Here is a 13,240-nt window from a genome sequence, read left to right as displayed (position 1 = left end):
TGTCACAAATGATGGGAAGATGGCAAATTATCTCCTGTTCCCTGTAGTTAAAGGGACGGTTCAACCCTAAATCAGAAAACATGTTTTTCCTATTACGTGTAGTGCTGTTTGTCAGTTTAGATTGTTTAGGTGTGAGCTGCTGAGTGTTGAAGATGTCAGCTTTAGAGATGCCTGTCTTCTTTTGAATATAATGGAACTAGATGGCACTCAGCTTGTGGTGCTCAAAGCACCAAACTCAACAGTAATGTCTCTTTTCAGAAATCATGACCCAGTTAGTCAAGATAATCCACAGACCTTGTTGTGAGCAGTTTAATGTAGGAACTATTTTCTTTCTACTGAAGTACACCTGACAACCGTATCACAACACAGAAGGAAGCGTGGCTCTGCTGCTAGCTCATCTGGCACTCATAAGCTAGCCAACATTACAGCTCTGCTGAGGAGGACACCATAAATATTAACATCATGCTGTCATTTGCACGATCCTCTCGACAATGAGGAAATGCACGCTTCCTTCTGCGCAGTGATGCAGATGGTTGGTGTAGTTTGGTATAAAGAAAATAGTTCCTATATGAAACTGCTCACAACCAGGTTTGTGGATTATCTTGAGTAACTGGGTCATGATTTCTGGAAAGTGACACAGCTGTTGAGCTTCTAAAATGTTTTTTGTGGGTGCTTTGAGCACCACAAGCCGAGTGCCATCCACTTCCATTATATTAGAGAGAAGGCAGACATCTCTACAGCTGATATCTCAAACACTCAACAACTCTGAACAAAACAATCTAAGCAGATAAATAGCACTACATGTAACAAGGGAAATATGTATTTTTGATTTTGGGGTGAACTGTCCCTTTAAGAAGAAAACAGGAGCCTGCCAGTACAGACAGACAAAAGAGATTAGTCAGCGTTACAAAGCCAAGACCTTCTGATGAGGTGATGTGCCGATAAACAAATCAACAGACACAGAAAGTACTGCACCCCCCGCACACAAGCACACGCACATTAATTGTATCCAAGATGAATAATTCAAAGTCAGAGAACTGATGTTGAGCTGAATAAATAAAAGCTTCCCAGCAGAAAGTGTAACCATAAAGCGACACAGTGAATTACTAATAGCAGTGTTAGGGCTTAATGACGAGATGAAACAGCAGGATTACAGGCTCACACCTTTGTGATTACATCCAGTGGAGGTATAACTCAGTGTGGGACTTAACAGGGAAGGAACACAGGGTAACATTCCAGCAGCAGAACAACTCTTAACGGATGGACACCTATGCTAATGCAAAGACAGTCAAACAGGATTGTGTGTAATATAAGACAGATTGAGAGAGTGAGTTTGCTGAAGTGTAACCTGCCATCAAACATAAAAGTGTGTCTAAGCCCATAAAAGTTTAACTACTGTGTGGCAGCACCTCTCCTCTTGCTCTCCCTCTTCATCCCTGTCAGAAAGTATGAGCACTCGCTTCCAGCAGATGCAAAGAAGGTGAAATCTCCACCGAGCAAACAGCAGCCTATTTCAGTGATCGGAGCTGAGTGTGGCAGCAGGGGGGCAATAGCATATTCAATTTGGTCGCAGGCCAAACTCAACAAAGGAAGAAGAATCAGCACCAGAGCAAAGAACAGCTACTCGAGGAAATAACAGATCTCCCACTCCATATATTATTCCTACCTTGGCAAGTACACAGTCGGCCTGTAAAGCCACAGTTGCAGAGCACTACAATTAACTGTCAACGCCCTCCAAATAAAAAGAATCCTACCACAGGGATATCTGGGCACTGGCAGCATGCACTTCTTCTCTTTCCAATAACCCTAACTAGGATAAATTGTCAGCTGCAATGTCAGAAAATACATCTTGGTGAAAAGATTAATGTCTCTGGGTTTTACCAGAAGTGGAAAGGGCAGGCTTTGCTTGAATTTTGGGAGGTTATATTGTGTCAGCTGCTCGGTTAAGTGAAAGCGGTAGCGAGAGGAAAACCTGTCATGCACTAGGAGTAATTACAGACGAGGGAGTTGAAGATTAAGATTTTAAAGTCATGTAGTAACAGAACGATGGGCTGCAGCTACAGTTTTATATATTCGACTCCAGATGCTGGCAGAAATACAGGTCTCAAGAGGAGGTGATGAAGCAATCATCCCGGAATCAAAACAATATTTATCCATGAGTATTTGTTTTTATATTCTTTTTTTTTTTTTTTTTTTGATGGATGCGTGTGAATAACTCGCAGCCGATGGGGGAGTTTGTCCTACAGAAGAGTAATTGGATTACAGACGGTTGGTGGCACAGTGAAAGGTGCTCTGACCAACCATGTCTACTCTGGGGAGAACAAAAACGCATTAAATGACAGAGGGGCAAAAGAGGCGCTTAGCTTTATCAATACTGCACAGCTTGACTGTGCTGCTCACAAAGCCAGCTGTCGTCTGCGCTAAAAACACGAGCCTGTATCTCTTTCAGGGAGAGACGTTCAGACTGCACCCACAGTTTGTAAGCTCGAAGCGGGGCGGTGTAGCCAGAGGTGACAGGTGTAGGAGGCTCTTCCCACCTGAACACTGCACTTGATGCTTGTCTACATTTGCATGTTAATCAGTAAAACTGCTCTCTGGCTTTACTGAAAGAATATCACTGTGTTGCAGGGAACAAAATAAGCACCATCCTCGAGCCAAATGCAGGTAAAATATGCAGGTGGCTGGTAAATTTGCTTCACTCACCAGCCAGAAAACCCGATGGTAATTTTTTAAAGATACAGTTGGTAACTTTTATGAAAATAACTTTGTCATGTTTGCTGAAACTGTCATATTCTTGAGGAAGTACATGAAATAGACAGCATGTTAAAAAACCCATGTCCCTCCTCACCTCCTACTGCTTCGAATGGCATTTGCTAGAATCAGATCGCAGCGGTCAGCAACAACCAGTCAGAGTTGAGAAGTCTTTATTGCAACCGAGGAGTCCCTAACACAGCTGTCAATCATATCAATAACCCAGCAGCTCAGTGGATACGATGGGTGTCCCACACACAAAGACATTGTCCTTGCTGTGGCGACCACGGGCTCAATTCCAGCCTGCGGCCCTTTGCTGCATGTCATCCCGTCTCTCTCCCCCTTTCACGTTCAATTTCTCCTGTCAAATAAAAGCAAAAGCCAAAAAAATAATCTTAAAAAAACTGATGTCGATCACTGCTCATGAACTGTGGCGAAACTGTCAAACTAGGCAGTGCTGATCATACTGTATATAAATCAAGATTCGGCTACTGCATTGCCTATTTCTCGCCTCAAATGTTTTCAGTAACATATTCCAGCTTGTGCTTTGCTGTAAAATGAGAAAGTTGGTCCTGCTGGTGGGCGGTGCTTGGTAAAACCGTTTCACTGTATCCAACATGGTGTCCGGGTCACAAACTTCCTGATTTTATAGCAAACAGTCTATTAAAATAAGATTCAGAAAACATTTGAGGCAAGAAATACGCAATGCAGTACCAGAATCTTATTTGATATTTGATCAGTTGGGCCTAGTTTGACCACAGTTCATGTGCAGTGATTGACAGCTGTGTTGGAGACTCCTCAGTTCTGATTGGTTGTTTACATTCACATGTGGAACGGCCATTAGAAATGCTACAAGGCAATAGAGTAGAAAGAGTATGATTTTTCTCACACATTTTCCGCCTCGTGTGAATATAGTGACAGTTTCAGCAAATATGAACAAAGTTTAAGTGGCTGTTCAAATTTAAAATATTAACTAGCAATTTAGCTGAAGGTCAAAAAAGTTATTTCACACCCTGCTGTCTTGCTAACAGCACCAAGGTTTGATTTACTGTGAGCTAAAGCCAGCTGACCACTCTGGAAAGGCATGTGAGCAAAAATTACAATCAGCCAAAAAGTTCAAGTGTTACTTGCTCTGATTAAAGTAAAGCAATGAAACACTCAGCTCACTCAATTAATCGATCAAACATCCACCAATCCATCATTCAGTCAATCACTCATGTTAATTGCCCCTGCTGGGGAATTTATTATGCCGTCAGGTGATCAGAAATGACAATCACGGACACATTACACACACAAGACGTGATAACACAGACAAGTAACCACCATACAGACACACAGATGACCCCAAAATACATAATAAAGGTTAAGTGGACAGCAGTTCTCAAGAGGAGAGAAAAAGTTTAAAAGTCAGCAACTGTCTTGTGAACCCAGTCATGATATTAGTTTAACTGTTATACAGTTTCTGTTCTGTGTATGTGTGTGTGAGGATGTGAAGCTGAGTTGTTTGAGTTTTAAACCTTCAGGACAAATTTTAAAAGCAATGATATTTTGATTGGTCCTCTCTTTGTCAGCAACCAAGTTACAGCTCCCAGCCAAGAAGTAGTTTGGCACATTACCCCCGAAAAAACATGACTTGTCATTTCTACGCTTCAGTTGTTGTACATTTGAAACAGACAAAATATAACATGTTGCTAAGTGCAGTATTTCTCACAAAACTAGATTTTATATGCATCAAGGGTGGTGGGGAGTTGGAAAAATGATAGACACAGATGGGTCTGGTGTCAATGGGTGTGTTTGTAAATCCAATCTGACCCTCTACACTAAAACAAGAGCACTGTTCTTCGCAGAAATAGAGTGCTACTTCTACATGAATTAAGGAATGGTTAAGTCAAGCATATTCGTTGTGCTTGGGGCCCTGCTGCTCCGAGAGTATGGTGCTGAATATCCGAATGGTGTGTATGTACACTGATCAGCCACAGTACTAAAACAACTGACAGGTGAAGTGAATAACACTGATCACCTTGTTAGACTGCAATATCCTGCTGGGAAACTCTGGGTCCTGGCATTCATGTTAATGCCACTTGACACCCACCCAAACATGAATACAGACCAAGTATGCTCACTTATGGCTATAGCATCACCCTGGCATCTAAATTTCCAAGATCTCAATGGGTTGGAGCATCTGTGGGACATGCCGATACACAGTGCCAAGTCTGATTTATGGTGGAGCTTCCTTGGATCTGACATTATTCTGAGCCATGGGGGCATGGACACAGGACCTCTGGGGCTGTCCTGTGGTGTTTGGCACCAGGGCTTTGGCGGGTTGTGAGGTGGGTTACCAGCACGCCCCCAGCTGTTCAATCGGATTAGGATCTGGGGAATTTGGAGGCCAGGTTGACGCCTTGAGCTCTCTGTCACATTCCTCTGAGCATTTTCTGAGCAGTTTTTGCGGTGTGGCATGGCGCATTGTCTCTCTGGGGGGATCACTGCCACTGGGGAGTGCCATGACACATGAATGCCAGGACCCAAGGTTTTCCAGCAGAACATTGCATTGTAGCAAGATAATCAATGTTATCCACTTTACCTCTCAGTAATTTTAATGTTATGGCTGATTGTCGCATATTCCGACATTGCTCCAAAAATAGGAACAATCCACTTTGTGCCAGAGTATGTTCTGGTGCTCAGAGTGACTATTTATGAACGTACCCAATGTGTTTGTGAGAAAGGGAGAGCAAGAGGTGGGTGCCCAGCTCCAAAAATAGGAAATAAACATATACATGCCAGGCAATGTTGATATTGTGGTGGGCCATCACAAATAAATTAATGTGTGGGAAACCGTGGAGTGAGCTTTAGAGGTGCTGGCGGGCAGATAGTTTTAGCTGTGAACAAAGCTAGGCTCAGTGTTTCAGCCCTGCTTGCAGTCATTTTGCTAAGTTCAGACACATAATCTCCTGGCTGTAACCCTATATTCATCTTACAGAAATAAGAGTGGTATCAATTTTCTGAGCAAAAAGGAAAATAATTTCCCAAAATGTTCCTTTAAGACTTTGTTTTAGGGTTAGGTTTTGAAAAAAGCTTTCTGTGAAAGCTATGGTTCCAGTTAAGTTTAAGCAATACATCATGAGAGTGACGGTCCCTACATGTATAGTAGTCAAACATTAGTGTGTTATTGCTCCATGTAAAGGTGAGATTTAGTGTCTCTCATCTATGTTGAAATTCAAGTTATCAACTGGTGCTGTACCCGTTTTAAATTTTCCTCCCTTTTCAGAAACCCACCACTTTTATATCTTGGAGCAGAGCTTTTCCCACTCTTTAATCTGTTGTGTCACACCACTGTGCACCACCATGACACCAAGGTCTCTGTGGAGTCAATAAACAAACCAGTCCTATTCAGTCAAAAAGGATCAGAGCGTGAAAGCAGAGGCAAAATATTTTGAGCTCTCGAAGTATCTGTCTTCTTGTACCGCAGCATGTATACACCGTATTGATTTTGTTGTATATTCTGACTCTGCTGGCTTTTAGCTTTTGTAAAAAGTGATTCATGTTCACAAAGAATGGTTGGCTGCCTTAGACCAAAAGAATATCAGAGTGTAAAAAACAACAACAACCAAAAAAAAAAGTATTCCCATTTGAGATGTAATTTAAATTGCCATTTCTCTGTGTGTCAATCTACTGACATTACAGAGACAAATAATCCCAAAGGGATCCTCTGCAGTGCCACACTCTCTGCCCTCCTCTGCTTGATTTGCCTCTCTGGTCTAATTAAGGCCCAGTGGCCAACAGTCAGGGGAGTCTGTGACGCAGAGGCAAATCTTTATCGATAAAAGTAGCCGCCACCTTAATCAGCCAATCAGTCACAGCTAACACACTGCTGACCAGTGCACACATATTCGCAGGGTCAATCAATGGCAAATGATTGGCACTCACAGCATTTACCTTGAGGGAGAGGAGGGGAGGAAGGGGAGGAGGGGGTTGTAAACAGAGAGAGGGCTGTCATGGAGAGGAGACAGGTTGATTGAGTTGTGTTGACAGAGGGATGGCTGTGATCTCTTACCTCTCTCCACTGCTTGGACTCGACGCCCTGCGTGTACAAAACCACCACTGAGAAGAGAGGAGGTGGAGGCGAAGGGAGAAAGAGAGAGCAGAGAAATAAATTGTCACTGTACAATCTCAATCAAGCATCCTGCTTCATTAAATGGTGTTTGTTTTGTGCTTTCTTTGCTGACATTCATCATTAATTATCCTGCCACACCCTGACAGCATAATGAAGTGCCAAGCTTGATGATGCTGCGCCACATCAAAGTCTGGGTATGATGTCCACAAGCATGGAGCAAAGCTCTAAAGCTGAAAGCTCCCAGAGCACGATTTAAGCCATGCAATCAAAACGCAATTTCTTAATGGTAGGATTCTCCTGATTCATATTCGATTTTGCTACTTCAAATGAAGCTCAGGTTGCCGCACATGACATGACCTGTCATATATCCCAGGGTTCATCTTCAGGCGAATACAAAACAGGGCGAGTGTGATATTTTCCCCGTAGCTTATTTACACAAAGGGCTTGAACCTCCTCCCTATTATTATAAATGTCTCCTCTGTTCTCTATCCTTCAGGGAGTATCAAAGAAAATGCCTTTATGGCGGTTCCCCATGTGTCTCACCAAAAGATACCCATTTGTATTCAAAGGCTGGCGTTTATACCCTGCATGCATTAAGGTACTTTCTGTAGCTCTCGGTGAGGAAAGGTTGTCACATTACTGTGCAAATGATATGCAGTTATTGAAGGAACACTTTGAAATAGCAGAGTAAACTGAATCAAAGTTAAGCTCAGCAAAAGTAAAAAGTAGAGCTTCGCGAAAGGAGAGGAGGTGTCAATGAACCATATTGTGAGCAAGGAGAAGTTAAGCTGCAATTAGCATCGTGAAGAGCTGAGAACTTACATGGGTCGGATTTGGAGAAAGTGTCTCGGTCCAGGAGATTCCTGTAAGAGAAGGAAACAGTTACACAGTGAAACTGGGCTCCGGCACATGTTTGTGTCAGTCTAATTAATTTCAGTTAATTTTAAGACTGCTGTGTAAGTGTTGGGAAGTTCCTTCTTATTTTGTACACGTACTGTATGTAGCTGCTTCCTCTCTTAATTAAAAAATCCTATATGCAAAAGCTACAAGATAATTGAATGGTAATTCACAGCCACACTTAACTTCACATAAACCATACTGTCCTTGAGTTTTCATTTCCAAGTAAGCAGTACAATGAGCACATTAAAGCTCAGGGAGAGGACACAGAGGCACAGGTACAAGTGACATATGGGCGCTATATATGAAAACGGTTTGGCACTACAAAGCATTCAGAGTGTGTGTGTACTTTGGCCAAGGCTGCAAAATCCTCTGCATTAATTCTAATAAGAGAAACTTTAACCATTGAAGAAGGGCTGTATCAAAGAGTTTGAAGCTCTGAAGCTTGACATTCAAATGCAGCTATTTTTTTTGGATTGTCAAAACCAAGCATTTCAGCACAGATGCAGATAAAGACCAGACACCACTAATATCATTAATATTAACTGCGATGGGCTAACTGTGATGATTTCAATTTGTGTATGATTACATTTTGATTTTGTTTGTTTATGATTACACTGTCAGCTACATTGTTTACATAAGGTTGTTAAATTGTGCTATCCATGTTGTACTTATATCAGTGATTTATATTTATAATAGTAATACTGATCCTGTAATTGATGTCCCAAAATTCAGCACTTCATGCCTGCATGCAGTTCTGTGATGATGGGAAGATCAGCCCGGGACCACTGTTGTTTTTATCCCAAGTCAACAACCTTCAGTGCCCCTCCTCCACTTTGAGGTAGGCTGGGTAGGCTTTTTGTATTTTATTGCTTTGTATCCATCTTCCTGCTAAAACAAATAGAAGTTGAAAGTTGAAGTTACACATTATACAGTTATTGTGAAGAATTAGATTCCAGTGGTGGCTACGTAGGATTGTTTCTGACTTGCGTGATTGAAACATACCCAATCAATATTTCCAAAATCGACAGCACATTTTTATCTAATGAAATATCCTGCTCCAATCTGTATTCGTTGGCATTTAGCCTTTTAAAAACAACATTTTCACAGTCGGCAGAAAACTATTTGCTCTCTTTCTGCCGGAGGCATACACCTGTATTAAAGGGGTGGTCTAGCAGCAAGTTGACTTAATTTTTAAAAAACTGATAAAATTTTGTGGTTGCTGCTTGCCAAATGTCTTGTATGATAGTAATCTCAGTAGTGGATATATCTGCTTTCTGGACTGTTGGTCAGAAAAAACACATTATTTGAATTTTGGCTAATTTTACAGATAAAACAAGTAATCTAGAATGTAATCACCAGATTAATTGATTACATAATAAGTGTTAGTAGCAAATGTGATATGGGTCAAAAATCTTTTTGATGTACCATCAAGTGAGCAACTTTTATCTAAATAGGCACTCTTGGAGTTCCCTTAATACATCCATGACAACACAGAGGAAAGCATGACATTCAACACCGAAACAGTTCCATCATAGCTTAGTAATAATGCAGAGCAGTCTTCATCTTAAGAGTGAGACAAGGATGAGCTAAAAATGTATCTTTGATAGTAAAAACTATGTCAAATATATGTTTTGTGTTCCATGATGGGATTAAAATGTTAGTGGTTGGCAATCAGACATTCAAAACGCACAATGTTTCCACCTAGTTGCACACTGAGTTTGTCTTCTGTCAGTGGCTGAATTGGTTGAAGGGTACGTGCATATTCCCAGAATCCCAGCCACACAGGTGATGATGTTCAAAACCGACAGCAAAACATGATAGCTTCAACTCAGAAAGGGTTTAGTCAGAAAAAAGAAGAGATCTGTGGACACACTATTTTTAAAGCAGCAGAATGGGGAACACAATGCACAGACAGCAAGTCAGCATCACGTCAATGACAGGATCTAGACTAGAGATACCCAACTAAAGTAAGAATCAGAAATAACACAAGTAAAAGTGTTAAGAGAGTGAAATGTTGCATTATGAATTTCAACACTTGATAAAACCTGTCACCTTGATTTCAACTTCCGATACCAATATTAGCCTAAATGAATCAGTTTAAAGACAGAAGACACTTTGACTAAAAGTTGTCCGCACAGATGCGGGGCAACACTTCTGCCACAGTATTCCAGCAGCAGAGCTTGTTCATTATAATCAACTGGAGCTGCTACACTGACCATGGAAGTCGCATGTGCCCTCAGGGGCATCACGCTGCTCATCTCTATTTTCACACAACTGGTGTATTTTTTTCTCTTTGACAGCTTTGCGGCCCTCCAACAGGAAGAAACAATATAAAACTGTGTAAAAAGAGAGTACAATCCACTTAAAATCATAAAAAGTTGGTTAAAAATGATAAGGATGAATACCTCATTGATTGTACCAGAGGCAATGCAACACAGCAGAGTGACCTTGTGGGTGTTTTTACATTTCACATTAAAATAAATCAGTCAAATTAATGCGTTTTGTTGTTAAAACCATCCAGTTAATTAATTTAGTACCAGTTAATATAGCCTATATATGTCCAAGCCCTGCATTACAACTGCATTACCACTTGGAGGAACTCAATATGCACACAGTGAAGCTGACGCTACAAAGAGGGAGTAGCACGTAAAAAACACCCCGCTCCACCTGCCTACGTGACGCGTCGAATCTGTGCCCCATGAATTTCAGCTGTAAGATTAAATCTAAAACCACTGCCAAATTTAACACTGCTGTAGAGTCAAGGCATGGATCCTAGCTGTTCGTGCCCAGGTGACTCTGGCCTCGGGGCAGACAGCAGCGAGCCACAGTACTGAGTGCATATGAGGATTTATTTCAACATTCACAGCGTGTAACTATCAATACAATGAACAGGCGCATCAGTATTCATCCACTACAGGTTAGATTCAAAGTCGGATCCAGTCCTCATACAGCAGTATGGGTATGTAAGTATGTAATTCACACTCAGTCCCATCAGTCTGCCTCAGTTTGAACCACAATCAAAGAAAACAGGGTACAAATGTATATCAGGATGCCTACAGCAGCATTTCCCACACCTTAAATGCTCTAAACCCTAAAATAAAGGACAGCCTTGCTTGCCGTGGAGGAACTATCCAGTTCCCTGACACTGATCATCATCCAGCACCTTTTCAAGCAGCCAGACACTCTGATTGGCTCGTTGACTCCTTCAAGTGCTGCAATCAGCATTAATATTATTTCTTCAACCTTTATTTTTAGCCTCTTCCAGACTGGATTTGTGTGTTTTCTGGGAGCTAGAGGGAAGTTTCCCCAACAACTCAAGTCATTAACTTTAGTATTTCCTTCTGTCACCGTACAAGACCTAATAAAGCAGATATTACCTTTAAAGCATGCGATGGTGCCATAAATAAGTCCCGCCATCAATCACTTAATGCAACATTTTAGATGAGAGACATTTTCCAGATGGTTTCAATTATCTCATTAGCATATCGGTATAATGCAAAGGCCTATAAATATGTCTTGTTTCCGCTTCCTGATTGTGAGCAATGTCAATAAATAACTTGCGTGCAGTTCAGAGCCATCCTCATCCCTTTAGGGTACAGCCGGATTTCAATGAATATAGATGAGATTTCAGGACTGAATCCAAGGAACGGGGCATCATTCATGTACACGTAATGCCGTATTCCTGGACACAAAATCTTCTGTCACAGTGATACGTGGGGGGATAATAGATGCAGCTTCGTCGGGTATTAGCCTTGAGCTGACCTGACTACAGTTGGAACATTGTCAGTGTAATTATCATTGGAGATAACAAAGCCATCTGTGACTAACTGCTTTTTTGTATCCCACCTGTAACCGTCTGGCATTCATTTACCTCCGACAATTAGCTTGTCCATCACCGCATCCCATCTCTCAGTGCAGCAGAGAACGTGCCACATGGAAAAAGGGAAAGCGGGAAAACAACACATCCGTATTCACATTTACACAATGTAGAAAACAAGCCTTCATTTGAGTTGCTGAACGCCACTTTGCTCTTGCAGAACATTTCTATTCTGAAAAGAAATGATTAGTATACAGATTTATACACCAATGCAAATTAATCCACCATGTTACGGTGCACATGGCCGGAGAACACAACGGTGCCGCAGGATGGGTATTAACATCTCAGATAATCCGTCTGCTCTCACTGAAGTAACGCTGCCTATTTCAAAAGTTAACTCCTTCTCGCTACAAATCTCAGTGGGATAAGAGAAGATCATTATCCTGGAAAGCTGATGTAGAACAAGTTTGTTGATGAAGATAAAGTTCATTGAAAGTAGGACAAAAGTAATTAGATCCAGCTACTTTTCATCCACACCACATTTCATCTGTCTTTCATACTGCAGCACTTTTCGTGATGGCTTTGACCATCTCATTTGAGACACGTGAATCAAGATGGCAAACATGACTTTTCCTATTCCTCTTGATCTCACCACCGTCATTAAAACTCATGTTATAATCAAGTGTAATAATCTCCTGTAGTCACTGGAGCATTTATTATTTAATCACATGTGAAGTAGTCTGAAGTGCATTATTAGATGTAGAACAAACAAAACAATGAGAAATGAAATTCAATTTCACTTGAAGAAAAAAAATAATTTTAATTTCTTGCTTTCTGTGTCTGTCTAATCATTCCTGACAAAGTAATGTGTTCACATTCGTCAGTGAACTGCAGTTACTGGCTGTGCACACTGTAATTAATAAGTAAGGCGGTACCAGGAAAATGTTCACACAGTGAATTTGTGTCATCCAAGAGATGCATGCACTCCAATCTGCAAACTCTCACTGGGTGTTTAAATGTGTCAAAAATGAATTTAGTTTGGCTAAAATATGGAGAAATACTTCCACTACAGACCAAAAGTAAATGAAATTTGACCTCTAAAACACGGCTTGCTGCTAAACTCTAATTTAAAAGAATATATTAAGAACACACGCTCCCTCTTGGTCAGATCCCTGGAGATATTTTAGCAGCTCCTTGGTCCATGTGGCTGATTATTAAACTAAGAAATGTGAGAATTAATTCCTGCACCCGCAGTGCCTTATTGTCAGCAGTCCCCTAATTCTCCTCTACTTTCTTAGAGTTGTCGAAATCATAATTGGCACCTCTGAGAAATCGCATCTAATTCAGTGGAAAGTGGTTTTAAATAGTCTGGAATCTGGCTGGCCAATTCCGGTATGAGCTGCTGCCTCATTGCTTTTTAAAAGACATGACAAACGCGAGCTTGAAAGTCAAGTTTCTGACCGGGTTAGAGGAAGGAAAGTCTCTATATTACATTAGAGACAATGGGGGATGGCTGGAAGGAGAAAGTGAAGGATGGTTTGCATTTTCAACTCTACTCTTCTGCAGCTTCACTTTCCCTGCTGTCCTATGACCCTTTCTTTTTTGATTGAGGACAGAGATTTTCTTTCCACTCACACACCAGGGGGTTAGGAGGTCTA

The 13,240-nt window shown here is 41.3% G+C and overlaps 1 protein-coding gene across 2 annotated transcripts in view; it reads right to left on the bottom strand.

Annotated features, from left to right (window-relative positions):
- The window catches only part of cpne5a (copine Va), a 110,299-nt gene that overhangs the window by 82,991 nt on the left and 14,068 nt on the right, over positions 1-13,240 (bottom strand). For both annotated transcript variants that reach the window (XM_033629464.2, XM_033629465.2), the window contains exons 2-3: positions 7,688-7,728; positions 6,806-6,852 (exon numbers count right to left, since the gene is read on the bottom strand). In XM_033629464.2, the coding sequence (XP_033485355.1) occupies positions 6,806-6,852; positions 7,688-7,728 (88 nt within the window). The remainder of the gene's footprint in view (positions 1-6,805; positions 6,853-7,687; positions 7,729-13,240) is intronic.

Source organism: Epinephelus lanceolatus, chromosome 8 (genome assembly GCF_041903045.1).
Source record: "Epinephelus lanceolatus isolate andai-2023 chromosome 8, ASM4190304v1, whole genome shotgun sequence".
NCBI lineage: Eukaryota > Metazoa > Chordata > Actinopteri > Perciformes > Serranidae > Epinephelus > Epinephelus lanceolatus.
This window is presented reverse-complemented; position numbering and strand designations above follow the sequence as displayed.